This window comes from Crocodylus porosus, unplaced genomic scaffold, assembly GCF_001723895.1.
Source record: "Crocodylus porosus isolate Cpor-Errol unplaced genomic scaffold, CroPor_comp1, whole genome shotgun sequence".
Lineage (NCBI taxonomy): Eukaryota > Metazoa > Chordata > Crocodylia > Crocodylidae > Crocodylus > Crocodylus porosus.
Window position 1 is genome coordinate 25,354,260 of NW_017728911.1, and position 27,503 is coordinate 25,381,762.

Genomic DNA, 27,503 nt, shown 5'->3' on the forward strand with positions numbered 1-27,503 from the left:
ACTAAAGCCCCCCCATAGGGCCCAGAACCCCTCCAGCAGGGGCTACAGACCCCCCCTTCTGCAGGGGCTACAGGCCCCTTGCAGGGCCCAGAGCCCCCTCACAGAAGCTACAGCCCCCGCCTCAGTGCCAAGAAACGCCCCCGCATAGCCCCAGCCCCACCCCCCACATGGCCCACAACTCACCTACAGCAGCAGCGGCCATCAGGGCACTCAGGGCCTCCTGGCGTAGCCCTCCCCACATGGCGTGGGGCAGCATGTCTTGGCCCCAGCCATCTGGCATCCAGCGCTGCCTCTGCCACATCATGTGGGTGTGGCCCAGCCTGGTGCGTTGCAATGCCACACAGGTCCATGCGCTTTCAGGAAGCTTTGGGAGGCTCAGGCTGTCATCTGGGGTTCTGCGCCACTCGCGGGGACTGCCTGTCACACCGGGTCAAGTCCTGAATGCACAAAACCTGGACCCAGCTCGGCACAACAGGCAGTCCCTGTGAGCGGTGTGGGGCCCTGGGTGACAGCTTCACACGGCACTGTGCCAAAACAGGCCAGGCCCATGTGATTTGCTACAAGCAGTGACAGGTGCCAGGCAGCTGGGGCCAAGCCACTCTGCCCTGTACTGCAGGGAGGGCTTTGCCAGGACAGCCTTGAGCACCCTGCTGGGCTGCTGCTGTGGTGGGGGGGTGTGCTGTGGGCTATGTGGAGGGTAGATGGGGGACCTACTCCTCCTGAGCAACCCCCCAGCTCCAGTCCCCCACACCCCCAGTCCCTTATTTACCTGGGACACAGCCAGAGTCCATGCAGGCTGCAGTGCTCCTGTCTGCCCTGCACATGGAGGCAGCATGCTTCAACACCAGGGCAAGGGGCAGCCATAGCAATGCTCTGGCTGGCTACCAGAGCGTCTCTTTGGAGGACCTGAGCCTTCAGTTGCCTCAGGACTGTGCCCTGCCCTGCTTTTTTTCTGTGGGTTTTATTTTGATACCTGGATATCCAGATATCTAGTTTTGAGACCCCGCCACTGCAAATATGCAGTGTGGGGAACATTTTTTGTTCTTCTGGTCCACTTCCAGGTCTGCCAGGAAGTGTGCAAGAGGGCCCCTGCGGGGCCCCTAGCTCAGTAACTGGTGCCACCTGGGTTGGGGGGGGCACCCTGGGTCCCCCTATGGGCTCAGCAGTGGACCTAGAAGTGGTCTGGGTTTGCCACCAAGCATGTGGGGGCTGCTCCGCACTCCTGTGGGACGCTCCATCCGCCCCAGCATTGCAGTGATCACGAGCCTCGCCTGCTACCTCAAGGTATGTAGAGAAAACTTTTAAAGTTATGTCCATGTTCGAATCACTGATTCTCTGAATCAGCATTGAAACTTCAGATTCAGATTCGGCCAACTCAAATTGGGGCTAGTGTTCCGAATCAACAGGTCAAATCACTGTCCCCGATTTGGGCCAAATCCGAATTGAATATGGCCTGTTTCGCACACCCCTGCAACACAGTACATTCTTTTTCGAAGAAAAGTTTTTGGAAATTCCAAGCATGAAAAGACAAAAGTATGTTATAAATAAAAAAATCATACTGAAAATAGAAAACGGTATTTGAGAAGCTGCTAATTTGACCTTCCTATTCAAATAAATAATTGCTCTAGATCAGCGGTTCCCAACCTCTTTGGAGTCAAGGCACCCCTCTGAAAATGTCAGCTATTAGTTTTCACTGATTTTTTGACTCTAGATGGCATCCTGGTTGAAAATCACTGTTCTAGCTTAGAATAATAAATAGGAAATGTTGCTCTTTTAAAAGAGGACACTGAAGGTTTGTAATTCAAGTTATGTTAAATTTTAGACCTCAGCGTGGTCAGAGCCAGACTCTATTTGATCTCCTTTGGCAAAGTGTTCTGCTGCAGGGTTCCTGCTGCTGGCCCTTACAAATCCCGGTATATGAAATGCATCCATGCATTTCAACATTCTTCTGAATGGTAAAAAGCTACTCTCTGTGGTTTGTCATGTTCAATTTAATTAAAAACACTGAACCATGCAATCTGGTCCTTATCCTGGTATGGGATGAGCATCCGGAGCTCCCTGTGAGTTTAGCAAGAACTGTGGGCAAACAACACTTCCAGGCAGCCTATTGTCTGTATAGGAAATAGGTATTGATAATGTGTTCTGATCTTTTAAAAACATATCTAAGAGAAGTTTTAAAAATAATCTAGCTGGGATGAGTGTACCATATTCTGGTATTATAAAAATAAAAGCAAAAGTCAAAATACTGCTGCTTTGCCAATTAAAACAGCTGGACTGTTGTGCAGACTGGAATATTACTCTGTCCATATTACTGGGGAAGTATATTTCATGTGAAGAGATTATACTGTAGTTCTGGTTTGGTAGGACAAAATGTAATGTGTTTTTGTTTGCAGAATCTTAGACTCTGAACAACCCTTGTTAATTAAGTTATAAGCAGTTTGGGTGGGAATTTGTCCAGAGGTTTCTCATATAAGTGTTATGATGGAACCAGAAAGACCACTTTAAAAATGTTGAACGATAAGCAAGCATTACTGGCTGGCTCTTTATACTTATATAAAACTTGTGTAAATTCAAATGCTGTTTCTTCTCTTTGTGTGGGTCAAGTGGTATAAAATCTAGTTTTCATAAAAATCAGTAATATTTTAGATAAATTTATAGAAGATTTATAAACTTAGACTTCTTAACTCCTTGTTTTCTGTCAAGGAAACTAACCTGCCTCTTGGTGTTCAACTAATGGTACCATCCTTTTTTTTACTTTGGACTGTTTTCCCTTTTCCTATGGTGTTAAGAGAGAGGGGGAGGCAATACAGAGAGTAAGGGATTTGTCTTAAGTCACACTGGAAATATGAGCAAGAACCAGGGCTTACACCTACATTTCCCTAGTTGCAGGTCAGTGCCTTAAGTGCGAGAGACACTTCTCTCTCAAGCCTTTCCTTTTCTCTGGAAACAATTTCTTACGCATCTAGAATTCTTCATCATGGAAACTGGTGTTGCCATCAGATCAGCATTATGGCATGTATGCACAAAAATACATGCACCTGATACCAGAAAATATAGGAAACAGTATGGTGGCACAAAGAAAATTTGCAGACTTTCTTTGGGACGCCTCTTGGGAGCTCTGTTCTAAAGCATGTAATAAAGTAAGCAGTGGATAACAAACCAGGGTATTTGGCTAATACAGTTCTCTGAAAAGGAGGCCAGTCTTCATGACCTCTCGTTCCAATAGTGTTGCCATTTGTAACTTGCTGCAATTTTGAATGTTCTTTTTCAAAACAGGACTTTAATCTTAAACATACATCTCTGAATATATCATTGCCCTGTACAAGTTCAGTAGTCTTCTATGCAGAAATAATCAGTGAAAGAACCTAATAGACTCCAAGCAGATTCAGGCTTTTTTTTTCCCTTCTGCTTTTTATAGACCTCCAGAATTACACGCTCTGATGAAGATAAAGAAGGTGGCTGGGATGCCTGGGGAGCCTGGAGTGATTGCTCTCGGACTTGTGGAGGGGGAGCCTCATATTCTCTAAGGAGATGTTTAAATGGCAGGTTAGCTACACACTTCATCTATATCTTCCTTTTCAGCTGTGCTGTGGTTTTCTGTCCCCTTCACCTATGATACAATGTCTTGTGAAACACTATTTCTTCTCTTCGTGTGAGTCAAGTGGGGTGAAATATAATGGTGAAATCTTAAGTTGTTGGTTGTAATTGTGTTGGTCTAAGGACATGGGCAGACAAGATTCTTTGGGTAAATGTGCTATCTTTTATTAGACCATCTAAATAGTTGGAAAAATTGTTCTTTGCAAGCTTTTGTGCATAAGCACCCTTCTTCAGGCATTGGAGAGGTGACTCTCTTATGCCTGAATAAGGGTGTTTGTCCCTCAAAGCTTGCAAAGAACATCTTTTCCAGTTTATTTAGTTGGTCTAATACAGTGGTTCCCAACCTTTTTTTTTTTTCTGCGAGCTGCTGCTGTGAGTGGAGTGCGGCAGCAGTGGCTGGGGGCGGGGGGCCCGGCATGCCATGTGGCTCGTCTTTTGTGTGCAGTGCCACTGGCATTGCCCCTGCGACCCTCATTTGGGTTGCGACCCAGGGTTGGGAACCACTCACTGGTCTAATAAAAGATATCACATTTACCGAAATAACCTTGTATACAATGGTTTTCATAAGAATCAGTAACATTTTAGATAAATACCTAGGCTTCTTAAGCATGTGCTCAACTGCTGTTCTGCACTGGGGTATTAAAAGCAAGAATGACTCATTTTATGTTACTCAAAGTTCCCACCACTAGAAAGTAGATGTCCAAATCTATGTCATGCATACCTGTTTGTATGTCCCTAGCAGACGTATTCAGTGGAATGTTTTGCACAGTGTGCAGTGGCAAGATGGGTGGTGTTCTTATAGTCAAAACCAACCAATTGTGCTACATGCAGGATATTGATTGCACAACCATTCTCCATGCTGGAGAAACTCCCTTAAGTGGCTGTCTCAAGAGGAGTTGAAGGGAGTATGGTGATCTCATTGCTTCTGGAGATGAGCAGTAGTGTGTAGGGGGTTGCTTTTTTGAACAGCTGTAGAAGACCTTGAATTCTTACCGTGCCTGCCTATCATGTTATGAAAATTGCAGTCTATCCATTAATCCTGCAGTAGCTCCTTAATATCTCTTGGGTCAGCAGTGATGGGGTGAGGGAAGAAGTCTTCATCACAGTAGTCTCAGATTCTCTGCTTACCTATACATTGTAAAGAATTAAGACTTTGGGCATACTGGATGTTTTAAACTTCTTGGCTCAGATTGCCAAGGAAGAGTCTGTTCCTAGTAGCCTCTGATGTGTCCTCATAAACTTAACGTAGTGCTATTAGACTTAGGAAGAAGGTATCTGTTGAATGCCTCATAAAACATTTCACATCTGCTGGAGAGGTCTGTTTCCTTCCCAAAAAGGAAGACCTGTAGCTACCACCCACTAATTTCATACCACAGTTTTGGATAAGCCACTGTGGAGCTTGGAGAGTAAACGGTTTCTAATGAAGAATGTGTTATAAATCCAAACTGTACAAAAGGGTTTGACTTTAGCCCTTTAAGTTCAATCCACCTGTGTGTGTAAAGCTCACTAATATAGGTCCTGATCTCACAGTCCTTCTAGTAGACCTGTAGTTATAAGAAAGGATTACTGAAGTGCATAGGAGTTTCAGTATTGGGTCCACAATTCCTTTTGTTATTGAATTCCTCCTGAATTACATTATTCAAAACATGTATCAATTATGTTTAAATTTCCATTTTGTTAGGTTTTCACTTTATATGGCATAATAGCCAGAAAATCAATTTTTCTTAATGAAGACTTGTAATGTGATATCCCATTCAAGTCCTGGCAATGTGAAATCCATGGCTAAAGCTGACCATTATTAAAACAGTTCCTGTTTCTTTTTTGTGCAGAATGCAAGAAACTCTTTGAATATACCAACATTTTCAACAAACAGCCACAATATTCTTTCACTGTGTTAGTGCCTGTAAAATGAGTGCAATAAATTGTAGCAATATAAATTTCAGTGTTCTTTTATTAATATTTTAATGTATTCCCCTGGGGGGAAAAACATGTGTTTTCTATACTTTGACAAATTTATAGTTTCAAAGTTTTTTGTGTATTTTTATTGTTGTTGTAATGTCTAGGAAATATAAAGCTGTGAAATAACATTTTCACATGTTTATGCAGCATGAACATAATTAGCGTGTATGTTGTTACATAGTGATTCTCGGGGCAAGTAGGGAACTGAAGACAATGTTTTGAGCCAGGAGGTTGCATCTTTGGATCAGCTGAGTTAAGTTTTGCCCTAAGCCTCAGAAACCTGGCCTTTTTTTATCACTTTTTCATACATTTTATTGGATTTTTTTAAAAATTGGATATTTTTATAATCTTTTGCCAAATTGAAAATGATGCAAAAAGAAGTAAATTCGGTATGTGAGATGCAACTGCTTGCTACCACTCATTCTGTTGGTGTGGAAGGCAGTTTTTATTAGTACTATGTGGCTGTTCACGTGACTCTTCTAGATTTTAGAAACTACATTTAATTACAAGGTAATTTTTTGTAAAGCTATTTAAAATATCTACCTGTACCTATTTACGTTGTCTACAGTCTGACTCCCTTATCTGAGATGAGTAGTAGATTACTCTATGCAAACTCCCAGTCAGTGGGGTTGCTCCTAAAGTGACAAGGCTAAGGAATTCTTGAAAACCTGGCCCTTCTAGCATGAACTCCCTCAGTACTCATAGGAAATGAATATAGTACTTATGGAAAGTGCAATATAATTTCTTTATTAAAGGGGAACCCTTTCAGTTGTCAGCAAAAGACTTCACAAAAGTTTGCATTTTCCAGATTTCAAGGTTTACATGTAATTGGCACCTAAGAAATATATATATTTTTATTTATAGTTCATTTAAATTAAGACAAATTGAAGGTATAGAGCAGTACTTCAAAAGCTTTTCAGAGCCATGGCTGACTGTCACCTCTCAATATTTCCTGTGGACTGTATAACAGCATCATCTAACTTTTAATTGAAACAGGGAATGAGAGGAATTAATGCCCATTAGTCATGTGCTCGATATGGCCAAGACAGTGCGATTCCCTTCTGAATCTTCTCCCCTTCCACATATAGCAGGACAAACACTGGTGAAGCCAACTGATTTCCATCAGGAATGTAAATGTGTCCTGCATAACATTCGTAGCAGGTTGGGATCATGATATTTTGAAACTCTACAGGAAAAACATGCGTTGTTTGTGGACAGATAGCATTGCAACCTTCAGAATTTGCAGGCCGCTTTGTGGAGGTTTGTGTTTGAGCCTTATATTTTGGGTACAAGTTACATAACAGTAGTAATAGAGTAATAACAATCCAATTTTCAAGAGAATAGGTAGTTATAAGAGATGTAGGATTTCTTACTGATTTTTCTGATCAAACACTTTTTATTCTGTTTTTCAGGAACTGTGAAGGTCGCAATATTCGATACAAAACCTGCAGTAACAATGTGAGTCTAACCTGTAATTTTGTTTTACTGCTTCCATCATTTCTTCAAATAATGTGTAAAGTTTCAGATATTCTACTACTTGTTTAAAATCTAATGATGGATAATTTTCTTTCCACTCTCTATTATTCCACATTTTAAGGATTCGATTGATGTCATCAGGCTTTGAGTTTGCACTTCTAAAATGGACATCATTTCTTTGGAAACTTAGGGCACTTTTACATGTGCTCCAACGTGTTCTTATTAGAAAGCGTTGGAGCAGACTCACTTAATGGAGTCTGCTGGAGCATTCTAACCATCTTGTGTATTCAGTATCCCCCCATTTCAAAATGTCGGCGGGGCACTTTAACTAATGCGTCTTGACTCAGCTTTAGTTAAAGCACCCCCTCCACCGATTTGAAATGCGGAACACTGAATACACAAGATACTGTGGGCATTTTAATTAAAGTGGCTCCTGACAGCCACTCCCTGTATGCTCTATACTAGAATATGCCTATGCATATTTCAACTTGCGCATTGTGACTACTTCCATACTACTAGAAATAAATTTAAATACAGAATCCATGATGCAAAAAGAATAAAAATATACATATTATGTATAAAGAAGATGAGAAGCAAATAAGATCTATATGTCTCTGTTGCTGGTACGTGTTGTAGGGCTTGATTCCCCACTTGACTGGCACCCTACCTCTGGTGACGTCAGGGTGGGTCCCTGAGTTAGCACCACCCGAGTGTTCTGGTTGCTGTTCCTGCTTGCCTGCCACAACTTGATGTTCTTCTTCTTGGGAGACAGTTCCCAGCAAGTGACTTGTGGGATCCCACACCCTGGTTCCTTCGAGGGGCTCCAGCCTCCCCTTCATCCCACCCTTACCACATCGAAGGCCAGAACGGATGTCGGTGTCTTGAGGTCTCAATTACAGATGATCACTTCTCATCTGAAAGTCCCACCATTGAGGGATGCTCTCTCCTGGCCATCAGCTCCTCATAGGCTGTCCATTGGCCACAGACAGAGGACACTGCAACTGAACTCGCCTCAATCCTGAGGTACTAGTGTTCTCATAAAGGAAAACCCAGAAGCAAACATCAGTGAAAATCAATCAGTGTGCACTGGTATGGCCCCTGGATCATGCTTCCTCAGGCCCCTGGTGGGGTGCCTCTTATCTCCCCCTTCAATGAGTTATGCTCTGTGGGCTTGGCAGCTCCCCCCTGTACCCTCGTAGCCCTAATATGGACCCTCCAATGGGTCACCACCCCTCCTCACCTCAGCCGTGTCTGACCTGAAGCTGGGTCTGGCCAGGTCCCTCTTGCTGTCACTCCAGCTGCCCATCTCAGTAGCCCTGTTCTGCTCCCCACTGTGCACTGGCCCCTTGCTGCTGCAGCCCCATGGCTCTATGCCACCAACTGTTCTGCTGCCCAGCTTGGCCCCAAGCTTCTGCCCCTCTGCAGGGGGTTCCTGGTGGTGTGGCTTTTCTGCCACACACACCCGCTCCTGCCAGCCTTGGTGCCACATGTTGCTTTCCTGCCAGGCTCGGCTGCATTCTGCGGCCCCTCTCCCAGGGTTCCTTGGGGAGTGCCTCTAGGGTGGCACACAGTCTGCTCCTGCTGGCCTCAGTGCCACGTGCCGCTTCCTTGCCATGCTCAGTGGTGGTCTGTGGTCCCCCTCTCGGGGTTCCTCCTGCATGTGCTCTGCCTCAGCATGCAGCCAGCTCCTGCCAGCCTGTGCGCTGCACTCTGTTTCCCCACTCTGCTCAGTGGCGTCCCACAGTGTCTCCTCACCGCCCATCTCTCTCTCTTTCTCTTTCTCTCTCTCTCTCTCTTCTACTTCTCTTCTGGCCCCTTTTTCATGGTCCTGCACTTCTCCTGAGCTCTGCCTTTCTCTCCTCTGATTTGCCCAGTCAGGCTGCTCTGAGAATGGCATGCCTGAGCCTCTTGTCTCAGCATCCACCTGAAGCTGCTGCTTATCAGCCCACCTATGGTGAGTAATGGGGAAAGTCTGGGTGGGCTATCTCTTCCCCTTTCACAGTCTCCCTCATATTTAAATAAACACATGCCCCCCTTCCCTCACCCTGGAGCACCTGTATAGTTGCCTGTAGTGCCAATTCTGATTCAGAATGTCCTGTGTAGACTATTAGGAAATCACACATTTTGGAGGGTTAGAAAGTCCATTTACATCATAAATTAACCTGTAATGTTCTTTCCAGAGATGTCATCTTTGAGATGAGGTACAAGACTCAATTTCTGACCACCCTGGAACAGGAGAAATCCTGTGACATTCTTATCCTAAGCATGGAGGTTAACTGCATTGCCTTCTTCCTCTTTCACAGGTTTCCTTTGCACTCAGGCCCAGATTTTTATACTGAAATGTTCAAAAATGTGTATATTGCACAGTTTCAGTGTTTACATCTATAAATGAACATCTGAGTTTGCAGTTGCCATTGCTGCTATGCAGTCATTGTAATCATATGTTGGAAATTGTGTATGTATACATTTTTACACCAACCTGTCTGAAAATGAGTTGCATATGGCATTTTTCATGTCTCATGCTAAACTGATTCAGAGTGGTGTTTTTTGCTGTTAAGCAGCTGCTGCATTTCACCCAGATATTGCTACATTCCTTTGGTTTGCAGCTATTAAAGCTCTTTGGAATCCTTCTGGATGTAAATGTACTGTAAACCATTATAGGTTACTTACATGACAAGCAGTGAACTCCTGATATCAATTATCTGCTGGAGAAATACAGGGCTATGCGAGCATATCCCAGAAGAAGGCAAGTAACTAAATAATTAAAACAGAATCATGTTTTTATTATTAAAAAAATATCTTGTGTTTCACTTTGTGGACTTGTTTTGTCTCCTTCCCCTTCCCTCCCCTCCCCCCTTTAATTCTGGGGGAGGGCAAACCATTTTCACACAAACAGTCCTGAACCAATGAGGTCTGTGGTGCCTTTGGATTGAATTATGCACAAGAAAGTGCAGGTGGCAGTTACAACACTGCCAACCTCAGGAGTTCTGCCAAGGGCAGGCAGCTGCTGCAGTCTGACCATGGCTCTGGGAGGTCTGACATTGGAAGCTGCCCAGTAAGTATGTTGGACCACTACATCCCCTTGGAAACCAAGCCATTCCCACTCCTCATCCTGCCCCACCTACATTCTCTGGTGTGCCAGCTCTGTACTGGCCCATTGAAGAACACCCTGAATTGCTCTGACACCCTACATCCCAGCTTTGGATGGATTTTCCACCATTGGGCCCATCACCTAAATCTTTCCTAGCAGAAATTAGTGGAAGCCATTAGTGAATAAAGGCTAGTACATGCAAAAATTGGATCCTGGAAACAAACCTAGTTAGTTACTAGGGGTGTGTGAAAGGGACTGGATTTGGTTTGGGTTTGGATTCGGCCCAAATCAGAGACCATGATTCAATTAGTTGATTTGGATCACTGTGCCGCTTTGATTCGGCCAAACTGAAATCTAAAGGTTCAATGCTGATTCAGAGAATCAGCGATTCGGCCGTAGATACAGCTTTTTAAAATGTTTTTTCTACAGACCTCAGGGTACAAAGCATAGCTCCTGAATGCTGCAATACTGAGGCAGATGGAGCATCCCATAGGAGCACAGGGAGGCCCCTCGCGTACTCAGCGGCGAACCCAGAAGTGGACCGGAAGTAATTCTGGTCCGCTTGTGGGTCCACCGCCAAGTGCGTGGAGGACACCCCCTCCTCCCTGCACTCTACTCAGCTCATCAGTCGGCCATGGGGAGACCCCACATCCCCCCTCACATCCAGGAGGCACCAGTCACCAGCTGGGGGATGCGGGGGAAGGTCCCCCATGCGCTCTGCGGCAGACCCGGAAGTGGACCGGAAGTGCTTCTGGTCCACTTCTGGGTCCACCACCCAGCACGCTGGGTACCCCCTGCCACGCGCTCCCATGGGACGCTCCATCCACCCCAGCATCACAGCATTCACGAGCCAGCTTGAGGTATATAGAAAAAACATTTAAAGCTGTGTCTATGTCCAGATGATCAAATCTCTCTGAATTGATTCAGAGGGTTCCAGTTTGATTCAGAGAGATTAAAGGGTCTCCTGGCTTGATTCAGATTTGGAGATTTGGCTGCCGAATTGGGCCAAATCTCCACCGAATCGAATCAGCAATTGAAATTTTACACAGCCCTATTAGTTACTATTACAAAAGTAAAGGCCTACCAGTCTACTAGCAATGCCTCTTACTTGTCATCTGTGTCTTGAAAAGGTAAATGCCAGGTTCAGACAAATAACCTAATAATTTTAAACTATGTTATAAAACAAGATGCATCTAGCAAGTACAGCAATAGACAATTATACGTTTGTAGTTTCTCTTATCTGAATAAACCCTGTATGCCATATACAGGAATATGCCTATGCATATTTCAGTTTCTGCATTGTGATTGCTTCCATACTAGCAGAAATAAATACAGAATCCATGATGCAAAAAGAACAAAAATAATACATATTATGTAGAAAGATTGAGAAGCAAACAAGACCTATATGTCTCTATCACATTTTAATAAACAGAAGGCTGTGTGCGGAAAGCTGTAGGAATAGCAAAGTATAGAATTAATGCAGGTACTTGTGATTTCAAAGGTTATATAATCAAAATTACTGTGAGAATCTATCATGAGACTATTTATGAATCTGAAAAGTCTTCAAAGATTTCAAGGTAGGATTCTGACCCCAGCTGGAGTTAATGAGTCTGTTGCCATTTGAAGTCCATGGGAGTAGGTTTTCTTTCCTAGAACTTTATATTTTAAATGACAGGTGGCTGAAACAGAAATATTGAATCTGAGTCTCCTAGAATTGTATATTTATAACTTTTGCACCTGAAGCTGCTTTTAAGGGTCATGTCTGGCATAGGTCTGGTACCCAGTTCTGGTTCAGATCTACCCTGAATCTCTCAAAGTCCTTTCCCCCTTGATTTCAGATTTTTTGGAATGCTTCTGTGAAACGTTGGTTCCAGGAGATTTACCAAACTTTATCCAGATTTAGGACCTCTAGCCTAACTCTTCTTAAAATAAAATTGTCCAATTATTATTTTTAAAGAATGAGTCCCATTTTATGAGTAATTTTTTTGTTTGAAAATTAGGAGTTTATACTAGCTTCTTTCTCCATGTGTAGGTATTCTTGTTAACCACATGAGAAATTCAGTATATATACTACGTAAAATTGTCTGCAAATGTAATTTTGCTACATGAGACATTACACCACTAAAATCTATATTGAGGAATACAAACGAAGCACAACTTAATATGTATGCCATTTTAATGAAAAGAACAAGAATCATTTTACCAGAAAATTAGTTTCATCTGGATTTGTAATTGAATAGTAGTAAGTTCACTGAACTCAAGCAGCGTAAGGAGGTCCCAGAATAATATTAATGATATTTCAATCAGAAAATGAGTTTGATGTCTTAGCAAGAAAAGAATTGCTTGAATCATTAATCTAAATGATTCACGTGGTTATGTTTTCATCTTGCCTGTGATGCCACTTGCTTAATTTTTTAAAAATTGTATGTATGCTTTGATCTTTTTGTTGATACTTAAGAGAAATAAACTATTCATTATTTACTATTCAGTGAGATTTTCAATCTTCCTTAAGCCCTCTATTTTATATTTCCATTTTTGTATATACTGTTACATTCTAATGCTATGAGGTGCAGGATATGGAAGTGTTTAAGATAATCCTTTTGGGGTCCTATTCATTGAATAAGTTATTTGGGCCATTTCCCCATAAATTTATGATTTTTATATGCCAAAAAGTCACTTAAGCTTTTTCCAGAGTGATTCTTTCCTAGTCAGAAATAATACTATGCAGTTATAGATTTGTCCATGTATAAATTCATTAAACTCCATTATATACTTCCATTACATGGAGATAGTTCTCACACCTGTTCAGAATACCTCATTTAATCCTTGTCCTGGCATTCACATGCCAACCATCCAATGTTAACCCTCCCTGTGTTCTGCTCAGAGCACCTTAGCTGATTTATATATATTCTAGTCCAAGTATATTTAACTTTTTTCTATCTGTGTATCTCCCATCTATCTGCATCCGTCTCTAATCTTTACTAATTATGCTGCTGTTCAGTGTAAACCTATGACACATCACATGTAGCTGATGAATTATTTACTCTTGGACAGTCACATTACAATACTTTCACTTCAGCCTGCTCCCAAGACTTCCTTATCTCTCCCTCTGCATATCTACCCTCCTTTTTCCTGTTTACCTAATTCTCTCCTTCGTTACCCTTCCCCTTCACTAAGAGGAACTGATATGATGCTTGCAAACCCAAATACTGTTCATTCTGCTTCTATCTCTTACATCCCTTTGGATTCCCTCTTGTCTATGTTTTGTGCTTAATTATAGATCTTATCACTATACATAGTTCTCCTATGTCTAGAACAGGGCCTTGATCTTAGCTGGTGTCTAGGGCTAGGTAGAGACATTCAAAAAGTCCGAGGCAGAATCCATCTATATTGAACAGTTTTCTGTACATGGTGTAGTTTAGATCAGTGAACAGAACAGACATCTTTTGATGAGAGGCAGCAAATCTTATACTGGGTTCCACCGTTTTTAAACCAGTTTATACGTGCTGAATTTCTGCTCTGTTATGGGTATAGACTGGTTTTTGATCACTTATCAAAAGTAAAAGTGTAATGTGTATACCTGGCCCAAGTCTGGCTGGGGTCTTATGACTCCTCCCACCCCCAGTGCTCCTTCCTGGCCATGGCAGGTGGTCAGACTAGATGATCTGTCTAGGTCCCTTCCCACTCATGGATTCTATGATTCTGTGATTCTATGGTAAGTCAGTGATTCTCACCTGGAGCGCTACAGTATCTGGGGGGTGCTGTGAGTGTGTTGCAGGGTGCCATGTAATATTAACAGTGTTAGATGTGCAAACACCTACACATGATTCACAAGATAAACCCAAGAATTTCAAATAGAAATCCAGTGTCAAAACCATTCTGACATGTTGTGGTCTATTTGCGTTCTTTGCAATGTAAGTATTGCTCTATTTTTTTCTGTAATAAATAGGTGAAATTAGTCTTTGAAATGAGGTGCCACTTAATTCATAAAAGTTATGGAGGGTCTTGAGTTTAAAAAACTGAGAATCACCGGTCTAGGTATTATCACAATGCAATCTACTTGCTCTTATTAATAATGAATCCTGCCTGAGGCTCTTTCAAGCTGCTATGTTTGAGCATCATTCAAATGTTAATGTAGATGCATCAGAGCAATTAAACAAAATCTGCCACGATCCCTTTATGTCCCTTGAAGTTGTTAAGAAAGAACAAAGGAAGAGCAGGCAGAAATGAGGGGGAATAGGGAATAACTGTTGTTTTGTATAAAAACAGTGGGAGATGCACAATAATTGTGGAGCGACAGCCGGCATTACAGTGTTTGTGTCATGGCTTAGCATCAGCACTTGTGATTATGAATTGTAATGGCACTATGTTAATACCAAGTCTAAGGATATCACTCCATGGTTATTTTGTGGTGGGGTTCTCTGTACTATTTCGTGATGAAAATGTGGTTGTGCAGCTGTTCGAGGTCTAGTTTGGCATACTGTGTTTAATTATGTTCAAAGCTAACTTATTTTGATGTAGAGCATCATCAGAGAACTGTGTGGTGTCCGTTTAAATTCTGGGTCTCTTGACTCTTGTCCACTCCACATGTTCTCTTCTATAGAAGGTGAGAGGCACCAGATTAAACAGAGCCTGTTTCTATTGTAATTTACAACAACGGTGTGATTCCAGGGAACTTGTCTGGAGTTGCACCTCTGGAAATGAGACAATAATTTGGCTAGGTATGCATATGATACTTTCCAGCATAGCCTTTGCAGATTCTTAAAGAGGGAACAGAACTAAGATTCAGAGTAATTTTCTTTCAGTCTTGTTCCCTAATAGTATGCTTTTAAAATAATTTGACTCGTAACAACCAAATGGAGTTGCCCTATGTTAAACATAATCAAAAAACAAGGTACTGTCATTTTGAGCTACTTTTTCCCTTAAGGTTTAGCACTAGATGGAGTTTCAAAGCACTGGCTGGATTTTGCTTGCATGAATCCCATTGACTTTTTGGAAGTGTGTGCCTGAACCCCTGCAAACTGGTCTGAAAATGTAGGGCTTATTGTTTTAATGAGATATTTGACATGTTGCACAAAGAAGTCAGTAACACTATTTGACTACTCTTGCTTACCAAGCTTAGAATAAACAAATAGACCATTATAAAAGGACATAGGTTAATGCAGTAGCTCCTCTGTAAGTCATTCGACCCTATGAGGATGACGTGATATCTATAAGAGGGACTCATAAGCAGAATGCAACGCTTACCCTTCTCATCCAAATCTCTCTTCCAGCTACTGCAAGTTGTAACCAGTGCTGTGTAGAGTAGTTGCAAATGCATTAGCATTTTCCAGGGGGGATTTAAATCCATCAACATGAACGGCGTTGATGCATAGTTCAGGTGCAGCTTTGCTAGCTGACACTTAGTAACAAGTTCCATGAGTTTAGTTGACATGTCAGTGTTTCATTTTTCTATCCAATAAAAATAAAACTTTGTTAGAATCAGCCTCACATCTGGCATATATATGTGGATGGAATTCTTGGAAGAATACACATTAAGTTTAGCATATGGAGTGATTGATACTGGACAAGCATTTAGTGAGCCTTTAGTGAGAGATGATCTGTTACACTAATATATAATTTTTAATAGGAGAAGAACTTGGGTAACGATCTGACAAGAGAATACACACACACACACACACTCCTGTTGCCATAGCTTTATCCTAATATCCCCAAGTGAATTATTTTACAATGAAAAAAACTTTAAAATAATTTATTTCAAAGACTGTAAATAAGGAATTTCAGATATTTAAAAATGAACTTTATTTGCTTGAGGAAAAAAGAACTTGAGTTCTCTACTAGTACTAGAAATAGAATTACATAATCAGTCATGACAAATTTGAGGTGTATTTTACTTACAAACAAACAAACTGTGACTTTTCCCATGAGAAAGAATAAATGTTGTAGTTAATTGGCAAGGCTAGGAATCAGGAGTTCTGGGCTTTCTGCCTAAGTCTTCCATCTACTTGCTGTGTGACACTGAACTTTAACTTCCTTTATACTTTCATTTCTTTATCTGTAGATGCAGATAACAGTGACCCTTATCTCACAGCAGTCTTGTGAAAATTAATGAATGGTCATAAAGTACTTTGAAATCCTTAAACAAAAACAGCTATGGAAGTGGAGGGTATTATAGATCTCATTTTGACCATTCAAAAGATCGGTATTCTTTAAAAGCAGATTTTGCTGCCAAAAAAAAATTAAAAGAGGAAAGGATTTGTTTGGATGATATCTTTTATTGGGCTAACTGTAGAGTTGGGATAAAGTTGGACAAACTTTCGAATGCAAAATATTCTTCTTCTCAACGGTCCAATGAATAAAAGTTATCAACGAAGCAAATTTTTGCCCTGTACAATTTCTGGGCCATCATGGCTACAACATCATTCTAACATTTCCCAAAATTAAGCAACTAAATGTACTGTATGAACAGCAGTAGAACAGCTGTTGTGATCAATAATGTAGTCCACCTGATGTCAACACCGTTTAAAGTTTTAATCCTTAGGGTAGGATCCTGCAATATGAGGTGTATGCCTTAGTAAACCAGTTCCTTTGTCATGTCTGCTCAGCAGTTTTTGTACAATACATCAGATTCTGTGAACACACATAAAAGGTGCTTTCTTTCTAACAATGATTTCCTTTGGTTTGTTTTTAGGAATGCCCTTCAGATGTTGGTGACTTTAGAGCACAGCAATGTTCAGCCTACAATGATGTCAAGTACCAAGGACATTTTTATGAGTGGCTTCCTGTACATAATGATCCCAGTGCACCTTGTGCTCTTAAGTGTCAAGCGTTGGGGAAAAACTTGATTGTAGAGCTTGCCCCCAAAGTACTAGATGGCACTCGCTGTAATATCGAATCTCTGGATATGTGCATCAGTGGCATATGTCAGGTATGTCAGTGTTTTCAGTTACACCATGTGTTTTGATGTGAAGCATTTTGTTCTATTTTAGGATATAAGTACAAGATGAAAGGAAGACTTATTTGGATTTTGTTCTTCCAGAATGTTGTTCTTTGCTGAATTTGTTCATCTTTTCCACTTCACAGCGTGACTTAATATTTCTGCAGGTGCCCACAGTTGCTCTTGAATGCTGTCTATCGTAGTCAGTTTTGTCTTTTAGTGTACACATAAACACCAAAACTGCCCTCTTTTAAATAACACTTCAGTTTATAAAATTATCAATCATCTCAATAAAGCTAACCTGTAATCTGAAATTAGCTAGTCTTTTAATCACTAGTGCACCTGTCATAGTCATGTCATGGCAGCACAATTTCACAAATCTTTCAGAATATGTCACTTGATTCTTCACTTCTGCTTTGTATTTTGTTAAGTTTTTGACCCTACTCCCAGTGAAGCTAATTGAAAGCTTCATTTGAATTTAGGGCCATAGGAAAGTAGGGCTGGAAAGGACCTCACATGGTCAACTAGTTCAGACCCCTGCTCAAAACAGGAGGATCCCTGACTAAACCATCCGAACTAAGTGTCTGTCCAACTTTTTCTTGGAAACTTCCGAGGCTGGAGATTCCACAGGTTCTCTAGGTAGTCTATTCCAATGCTTGACCACCTACATAGTCAGAAAGTTCCTCTTAATTTCCAGTCTAAATTTGCTCTGTTGTAGCTTAAGGCCATTGTTCCTAGTTCTGTCCTATATGCCCAGAGAGAAAAGCCCATCTTCATCTTCTCCATAAACACACTTCATGTATTTGTAGACTTATCAAATCCACCTTCAGTCTTCTCTTCTCCAGACTAAATAACCCTATTTTTTCAGCCTTTCCTCATAAATCTTGCCTCCCAGGCCCCAATCCCAGGCCTTTTGTTGCTCTGTGCTGGACTCTTTCCAAATGGTCCACATCCTCCTTGAAGTATGGGGCCCAAAACTGGACATGGTACTCCAAGTGAGGCCTCTCCAGTGCTGAATAGAGTAGGAGAATCACTTCCCTTGATTTACAAGTGATGTTCCTATTAATACAACCCAGTATGCTGTTGGCTTTTTTCACAAGAGCACACTGTTGGCTCATATTTAGCTTATGGTCCACTGTAACTCCCAGGTCCTTCTTTGAAGTACTGCAGTCTTGCCAGGCATTCCCCAGCCTGTATTTATTCATGCAGTTCTTCTGTCCCATGTATATGACCTTTGCACCTGTCTTTGTTGACTGTCATCTGATAGAGTGGAAAAATGGTCCATAGTCAATCCAGGACATTCTGGATCCTAGCTCTGCCCTCCAGGGTGTCTGCAATTCTATCCAACTTGGTGTTATCCACAGTTTTGCTAAGTGTATCCTGAATTCCATCATCCAAATCATTCATGAAGATAATAAACAGTATTGGTCCCAGGACAGACCCCTGGGAAACCTCCCTTGATACCTCTTCCCAGCTAGACATGGAGCCATTAATGACTACCTGTAGTGAACAAAGATCAAACCAGTTATGTATTCACCTTATATTACTTTCACCTAGTCTGTATTTTCTTACCTTGTTAATGAGAATGTCATGGGAGACCAGTGTCAAAAGCTTTCCAGGCTGACTGGCCATAATTTCTTGGATCCCTTCTTTCCTTTTTTAAAAATGGGCACTCTGCTCTTTTCCAGTCATCTGGGACCTCGCCTGGCCTTGAAAAGTTCTCAGAGGATAGCTTATGGCTCTGATATTACCTCAGCCAATTCCTTCAGTCCCCTTGGGTGCAGTCCGTCTGGCCCTGCTGACTTGAATGCATATAGCTGCTCTAAGCAATCCCTAACCTGTTCTTCCACTACTCTAGGTTATTTGTGTTCTTCCCTACCTTTTTTGCCAACTGCACTTGTCATCTGGTAGCTGCTCTTATTTGGGAAGACTGAAGTAAAAAAATACATTAACGCACTTCAATATATTCAGGATTGGGCTGCTAAATGTGTGTTAGCTCTCTTTGTTTATTTTCAGGGAAGAGTTCCCAGCTTACATACAGGGTACTACTGTGTAGGAAAGCTTTCACTGAGAGGTGCATCCAGTGTAGTACTACATAGGACACTTCAGATTTATGGACAGGAATTCTTCAGCAGAGGGCATGCCAATCACAAAACATTATCTATGGCACTCAAAACTACACGTGAGTCTCTGTCTGCTGCCAGATTCCTGATGAATACAACTCTTGCTATTGAGTTATCTCATCCCAAACTGCTACGGCCTAGTCCACTGAGTGTGGTATACATTAGCAGCTAACCCAATATTGGAATTAATCTGGTATTGAACAAAGAACTAACATAGAATTAGAGGCAAATTTTACTGTTGGCCTGTAGTAGCTGGCAAGCGGGGTGCTACATCTTGAGCCAGCTGGAGCTTTCTTATGACCAGTATTTTCACGATCAGTTGTAGAACCTTGCAGTATCAGTGCGTGGAATTGCTGAATCCATGGCGCACCATGGATAGGCCAGGACCAGAAGGCAACCTGGCAATCCAAATATATAAAAAGGCGTTCTGGTTCCTGTGTTATGTGGGTCTTTTCAACAGCCGGGTGTTCAGCAGGAGGCCAATACAGTGTGCTGCCTTGATCATGAGAAGGCAAACATGCATAATTGAAGGTGATGCCATAGCTTTGTCCATTTCTTAGATAAACTCTTCCTACCTTCCACATCACCTCTTCTTTACTTCACCTTTAAGTTTAGCTGGAGGTGGGCTTTTATTCATTCAGATGGGCATCCTTCCTGGCTTCATGATTGTCCTATCTATTCTTTTCTGCAACCTGCCAAGTTTCCTCACATTTTCCTTATAAGGAGCCAGCTCTTCTTGAAAAAATTCTGAGCATGGAGAGTGGGGATGGGGTTGTCCAGGCTGCTGAATGCAACTTGTGCTTGCGTAGAGAAGCAAGTATTTAGGGTGTCCTGTGTACATGGCAAGATTTGGGTCACCATGGGCAATATTACTTTTTGGCTTAATCAGGATTACTTTCTGAACAAACTATATGTTACTTAGAACTATACTAAAAATCGCTTCCTGGAATTAGAAATACTCTAAAACAATCCTTAAGTGTGTTGAAAAGTACTGGAAAGGATAAATTAATATACCATGTTTACTTACATACCACATGCACCTTCCCCAAAAGTTTACTCAATTGGTGTTAATGACTCCTCTCCTTTTAAGTGGTATTGATGTTCCACTCATGAAGCTGTTCTTTCCTCCCCAATTTGGTTGTCTTTTAGCTGTTCCTGGTCTTTAATTTTCTATTTTATAGCCCTCTAGGCTATTAGTAGCTATCTTCAAAATCCTAGATCTGCCTATGAACTCAAGTCTATCTCAGCAGCTGGAGTTTCAGCTTTTGGCTGGATGGCCAAGAGCTGATGACAATTCAGCTGTGAAAGTGTTAAAACTGTAGCTTGTGTCTAAATAGGAAAGTGACGGTGAGTGAGCTGAAGATTAAGATCTGTCCTTGGTGCATGTGGCCATGACTCTAGAAAAAAATATTTTATTTCTTTTTTATTCTGCTTTCCCAAAAAACAAGGTGCATGTCTTATTTGGGGATCATGTAAAATAAAGTATTTTTGGGGGGCTATTTAAATTTTAGGATAATTTTACTGGGTGAATATATATTCATATATATTTCTATAAACTTACATGTTATTATTGGAATTATATTTTCCATGTAAACAAATACATAAAAAGAAGAATGTCATATTTCAGACTAGCCTGCCTTACCAGTCTCCTAAGAGCAAAGGAGTATTGTGCTTTTGGTTTTATATACTGAACAAATTTTATATAGCATGGATATGTTATTGCAATTAGTCTCCTTCTCTCTGCAAGTGGCTGTTGCTCTATTAAATACCTGAAATGTGTGTGACTCAAAAAAATGCAGGATATGGCCTGATGAGCAAAGTAGCTCTGTTATAAGGGAAAAATTGACACATTTGGCAGAAGACCATGCATGGATTACTGCAACCCTAATATAAACTCTGGACCTTACTGTGGGTTTTATATGACTTTTATATGTGCTGAACTTTCAATACCAGTCACACCAGCACACAATGCATCTGGTGCTTCTAAAGTAGAAAAGAGTTGCATAGAGTGTGCCTAGTCAAGAACGCTTCTTTGCCAGCAGACCCACATGGTAGTATCTGACTTTGTCTACTTCCTTCTCTCTTTAGAATAGAAGATATTTCTGTGAACTCCAGTAGTTGGAAAATGCTGACTTTTCAGTATTATCTCCTGTATTTAGGGTAGTATTCACTAGGGCTGTGCAAAATGGCACTGTGGCTTGTGTTTTGACAGAACAGCGCTTTGTTTCAAATTTCATTTAGATTTGAAACTGCTGTTTTGTTTCATTTTGTCAAAATAGGTTCACTGTTTTGACATTTCACCCATAGGCTGTAATGGGAAAGCTCAAAACAGCCTATAACTTTGTCATTTCTGGCCTGATTTGGACTAAATCTGCAGGAATGGTAGCCCCTTCTGAGGGCATGAAGCCTGCCACGTTTCAAGGAGATAGGTGCAGGAGGTTTTGGGGAATCTGCACCTCAAATCTTGAAAGCAAAAATCTCACGTCACGTGCATATGTTAAGCCACAGCAGAATCAAAACTGCAGGGATGGTAGCCCCTGTGGAGGTGCCACATTTCAAGGAGATGGGTGCAGAGGTTTGGGGGAAACTGCACCTTAAGCTGTGGACAAGCAAAACTCGTGATATGGGTGACATTGTGTGTGTTAAGGCGCAGCAGGGTGAAAGCTGCAGGGGTGGTGGCCCCTGTTGCGGCCATGAAGCCTGCCAGCTTTCAAGGAGATTGGTGCAGGGCTTCTGGGCTCTGGGGCCCTGCACTTCTGGCTGCTGACAGGCAAAACTCGTGGCATGGGTGGGTAACGCTGTGTATGTGTTAAGGTGCGCCCTCACTCAGCTGATGCCAAGGCAGAAAGCAGGGCAGTTCAAACAACGCTGCCTTTTATGCAGTTTTGCCATTCCTCCCCCAGGGCACTGGGATTAAAAGAGACCTCAGGGAAGGGTGACAGTCACTGGCCAGCTACACAGTCAATGAGAGCAGTCCTTCCCCCTCCTTCTCCTTACTTTAGTTTCTGTTTCCCTGCAGACAAGCCCAGCTTGAGTTTTGAAACTCGAAACATTTTGAAAATTTTGAAACGTTTTGACTTGCCTCATTTCATTTCGAGGCTGTTTTAAAGTTCCGTGTTTCATTTCGATTTTGCTGTTTTGAGCTCAAAATGAATCAAAACAGCATCAAAACGAAATGGCCAGCGAAATTTTGTGCAGCCCTAGTATTCACCTTGGAGAACAATGAAGTTTTTCACAGATTACATGAATTCAGCATCATTTAAACACAGCCATTGCAGTTGGGTGTAAATGGCAGTTTGCAAACAAGAGTTGGGTATGTTTCATGAAGCTATGGGAGCTATGGGCTTTCCACTGTTTGCTATAATTATTCCCCCACACACATGCATATCGTGTCGGACACTGCAGAAAACAGTTTGTCCGTCTGAGAAGGCTGAATCCAGCCTTGTGGTAAGCAAAGTAAATGCATATTAATAAGGGCTACCCTGAGACAATCCTTCTGCATTCTGTGCAACTGACACCAAATACTTTGAGCTATTGTCTGTCCGTTATTAGAGTAGCCGAAATAGTTGTCATAATTTGGTAAGCCCTTAGACAGGCATAGGAAGACCTTTTACATTGTTAATGACAATAGACACACCAAAGAGCTTTTCTTTTCATAATTTTCACTGTGATTTTTTAAAATTCTCTCTCCTGAGGCAGCTAAATATGTTCTAGTCTAAGGTAAGATTGACTGGGAAAAAATGGGTTCTTATACTGCTGGTCTGTCTTGTGTTGTGACTTGTGGAATTTGTTCAAGTGCTTTATAAATTAATCAAAATCTCTTAAACTGTTAGACACTTTTACTCTATTCCTACTAAGTCACTGCTTAATGAAAATATTATTTGCACAAAAACATCAGCTGCCTCCTTTATAATGAACTCTTTTTAAGTGTGGGCTTTTTTTCCATAGGGAGCATAAAAATCCAGGTGTTATTCTTGGGTGAGACATTGAGTGAAGAATTTAAAAGGATTTCTTACATTTTTCCTATTTTATCAGTACTTGAACTCTTATTGAATAGTTCTGACTTATTGATATTGTTACCATTTAAATTTGCATCACAGGGAACAATTAGTTGATTGAATTTATTCTGAGTGGGCTAGTTTTGGGGGTTGAATAAGGTGGGTGACTTATAAAAACTATCATTTAGGGGCTTTCTCAGGAGCTGGAAGAAGTGTTTTTTAGTATTTCTTTTTAAGTAAAGAAGTAAATAAATTAACGTAATCTTTTCTGTAAAATGTAGTTGTATAGTCAACCATTGTTAGGAAGAGAGACAATAAAATATGTGATTCTCCACAGTTGTTGCTACAAGATCAGTGTGTTGAGACCTGACATATACTTGGCATAAAGTAAAAATAGCTTGGCAAATGTTTTTGCAGTTAACTCATCTAAATAAACATGTCACACTGCTGATGTGGATATCTATGCTTTTGAGCCTGGGGGCACCAGGAACTTAGTATGAGGAGGCTGGCTTCCCTGATTCTTCTCCAACTATTGCTGTTTCTGCTCCTTTATTGTCTCAGATCATTGGCAAGCTTTATAATAAGATCTCAGCCATTTAACATAAGCATGACTTCACCTTCATCTGTTTTTTTTAATTCTTGCTAGAGTTGATCTGCATCACTAATTCACCTTTCCCCAGATTTGAGTGTAGTTTCACTCCTTGGCACAGCACAGATTTACTATGGCACTTTAAGTCCAGCTTCACCTCTGGTGCAGTATTAGTACTTCACTTAACAGATGGGTTCTAACTAAACAGAGAACTTTTCAAACAAAAATGTGGGACAACAAAACTGTTCTCTGGATGGAAGATGTTGAATGCTTTTGGAGAAGTAAAATCTGAATGAGGTGGAGCATGGAAAACTTTCTTGGGAAAGTTATTAGGTTAATATGGGGGCAGCTTGAAGCTCAGCCCAGCCAAACCACTCAGTCATGTCTTAGTTTGCAATTGCCTTTCTCCAGTTACCAAAGAAAATATCTGGGGCTCTTGTGTTAAGTGGGGACAGGTCAAAACTCCTCTGTCAAGAAGATTTTCATACTTAAGTTCTGATACTTAGCCAGTCTCTGCTCAACTCCCAACATATTTTTCCCTATAATAGATTCATGCTGTGCCCATCTGGATATGGGCGGGGAAGCTTAAAAACATCTGGATGTCAGAAATGTATGTGGGCAACATTCACCAGTGACTATCCCTGAATCATGGCCAATGCTTCTGCTTGTTTTTTGTTTTTAATTCATCCAGCTCTGTTTTGTCTGCCAAGCACAGAATGGACCCTCTTCTACCTAGAATGCTTGCAGTGGTAATTTTTTTCACCTGGAACAAAGTGTTTTGAAGCATCCAGTCTTCCAAAATACTAGAGCTCTAGCAAAAAACAAGGGCAGTTTTATGCCACACTGTCACAAACGGGTTAAAAAGGATGTAAACCTTGTTCTGAACTTTCCATCAGTGAGAGCAAAAGTTTATGCTCCAAAATTAGACAGTCACTATGCTGTGAGTTGCAGAATGTGGCATAAATTTAGCTGACATAGAAACATGGCTGGTATGTTACAGGAGTGCCAGCAAGCTCTGCCATATTCTACTCTTATGTCACATACATGGTGATAGGCCAAGTCTGTATCTTCCACACGTGTCATTTAACAGAAAACATGTTTGACATGTAGCTTAAATATTCCTAGTTTTTTTCCTCGTGCATATGGTAATCATAAACTGTTAGAAGGCTATTGTACCTGTGTTTTTGATTAATGAGTTCGACTTATACTTAGTTCTTAATATTATACTGAATTATTCATCTGATATGAATCTAAGCCCTCTCATTCTGAGTGTTGCTTCCTCAGAGTGATATCTAGGGTATTTGGGGTGCTTTCCTTTTGGGTTCTCATAAGAGTTATCTTCTTGTGTGACTAAAGACATAAAGAAATTATCCAAGTATCTTGCTTCAGATACTTAAATAAGAAGCTTTACTCTTCATGAGGTATCAGTGTCAGCATATGTAGTTAAACATTAGGCCTTTGCAAAGTAGCTAGTATTTGCTTAGGATTCGGATTCGAATCACTGTCCCGATTTGATTCAGCTGAATCTGATTTGGAGGCCAGGCCTATCCACTGCCCCTCTCTCAGCTCAGCAATGGCTGCCCTGCTGCCCCAGCTCCCGGCACTTGTTAAAGAAAAAGCCCCGACTTAGCAGGTGCTGCCAGGTAGGGGACGATCCCTGCTGCCCCCCTAATGCCCCCGTGTTGCCCCGGCAGGAAACAGTCAGCACCAGGGCTTTTTTTTTAAAGTACTGGGAGCTGGGGCCAGCAGGGGCAGCCATGGGGGGGCTGGGGAGCAGGGGGGCTGGTGGGGTTCCCCCCATGGTCCCCTCCCCCAGCCCACTGTCCCCCACCTCTAGTACTTACCAACTGGGAGTTGGCTGCAGCTCCCTGCTGCAGCCACCGGGGACTGCCTGAATTATCAAAGCTCTCCAAATCTTTTCCGAAGATTCAGAGAGCTTTGAACCAATTTGGACCTTTAAGTTGGTCCCCTGATTCTGTTCAGATTTGCAGATTCAGCCACTGAATTGAGCCAAATCTCCTCGGAATCGAATCAGCACCCAAAGCTTTGCATAGCCCTATTAAACATTGCCCTCAAAAAATGCTGTATATGGCAAATCATAGAATCATATCATAGAAGTAGGGTTGGAAGAGATTTGTAGATCTCACTGTCTGACCCCCTGCCTGGGTAGGAGAAAAATTGGGCTCAAATGACTCCAGCCAGGTAGACATCAAGCCTCTTCTTAAAGACCCCCAGGGTACGAGCCAGCACCACTTCCCTTGGAAGTTGGTTCCAAATCCTAGCCACCCTGACAGTGAAGTAGTTCTTACGGATGTCTAATCTAAACCTCCTCTCCAACAACTTGTGGCAGTTATTCCTTGTTATGCCAGGGGGCGCTAGGGGAAACAAGGTCTCTCCCAAACCCTTCTGGTCCCCCCTAGTGAGTTTATAGACTGTCGCCAGTCCCCCCTCAGCCTTCTCTTGTGAAAACTGAACAGGTTCAGGTCCTGCAGTCTCTTATTGTAGGGCCTGCCCTGTTGTCTCCGGATCATGTGGGTGGCCTCCTCTGGACCCTCTCCATGTTCTGCACATCCCTCCTGAAGTGGGGCGCCCAGAACTGGACATAGTACTCCAGCTGTGGCCCTGAGTATTGTCTCCTTAAGGAACGACCACTCATCTTGGGCTCTGAGTTCCCCTGCCCTCGAGAACCCCAGCGCCTCTCCCACTAATCTCAACTCGTTGAAGTTGGCCCTCTTGAAGTCTAGGACTACCGCCTTGCTGCAGGCACCTGACACCCTACGCTGGATGGTGAATTCCAGCAAACGATGATTGCTATCACCCAGGTGGTCGAGAACCTGGAGGCCCCTTACCAGGTCATCGCCTGTGGCCAAGACCAGGTCCAACAGGGATTTCCTCTGGTGGGACTGTGCATCTCCTGGATTAAGTGTGGAGGTCCTCTATCTTGGCCAGGAACCTCCTGGAATGGTCTGACCTGGCTGACTGTTCATCCCAGCAGATGTCCGGGTAATTTAAATCACCCATGACAACTACATCCCTTGCCTTAAGTGCCTCTGCAAGCTGGCCCGAAAATTCCTGGTCCAGCTCCTCCCGTTGGTTGGGGGGTCTGTAGTAGACCCCCACTGCTACATCCCTCTCCCCACGGGCCCCTTGTATCTTGACCCAGAGCACTTCAGCCTGCCCCTCCTCTGACCCCATTCTGCTGGCAGAGGATGTGTATTGCTCGTTGACATAGAACGCCCCCCCCCGCCTTTCCTTCCTTCTCTAGCCCGCCTGTAAAGCCGATAGCCCCTAATGCTAACTGCCCAGTTGTGGGATGAATCCCACCACGTTTCTGTAAGCCCTATTATGTCTGGGTCTGAACTGGCTATTCTGAGGGCGAGTTCCTCCTGTTTGTTCCCCATACTACGAGCGTTGGTATATAGGCATTTAAGGCCTTGCCTAGCTGCGTATGCCACCCCCCGATTTGGGAGACTGTCTGGACCCCTGTTTCTTACCTGGGCACTCCTTGCATTTGTCACCTGTCTTGCTCTGGTGGTGTCTCCTCATCTTCCTGCGTCCCCCTCCCCCGGCGAGGCTACTTTAAAGCTTGCCGTATGAGATCAGCCAACCTGGAAGAGAAGACATGCTTGCCTTTAGGAGAGAGGTAAAGCCCATCCCGCCGCAGCAAGTCCCCCGCCCGAAAGCATGGGTCATTATCTAGGAACCCAGGGCCTGCCTGGTGGCACCAACTGTG

The 27,503-nt window shown here is 42.3% G+C and overlaps 1 protein-coding gene across 2 annotated transcripts in view; it reads left to right on the top strand.

The window, feature by feature from the left end:
* Positions 1 to 27,503, top strand: part of ADAMTSL3 (ADAMTS like 3) — a 341,341-nt gene that overhangs the window by 149,463 nt on the left and 164,375 nt on the right. For both annotated transcript variants that reach the window (XM_019533694.1, XM_019533695.1), the window contains exons 3-5: positions 3,419 to 3,546; positions 6,969 to 7,014; positions 16,815 to 17,051. In XM_019533694.1, coding sequence (XP_019389239.1) covers positions 3,419 to 3,546; positions 6,969 to 7,014; positions 16,815 to 17,051 — 411 coding nt within the window. The remainder of the gene's footprint in view (positions 1 to 3,418; positions 3,547 to 6,968; positions 7,015 to 16,814; positions 17,052 to 27,503) is intronic.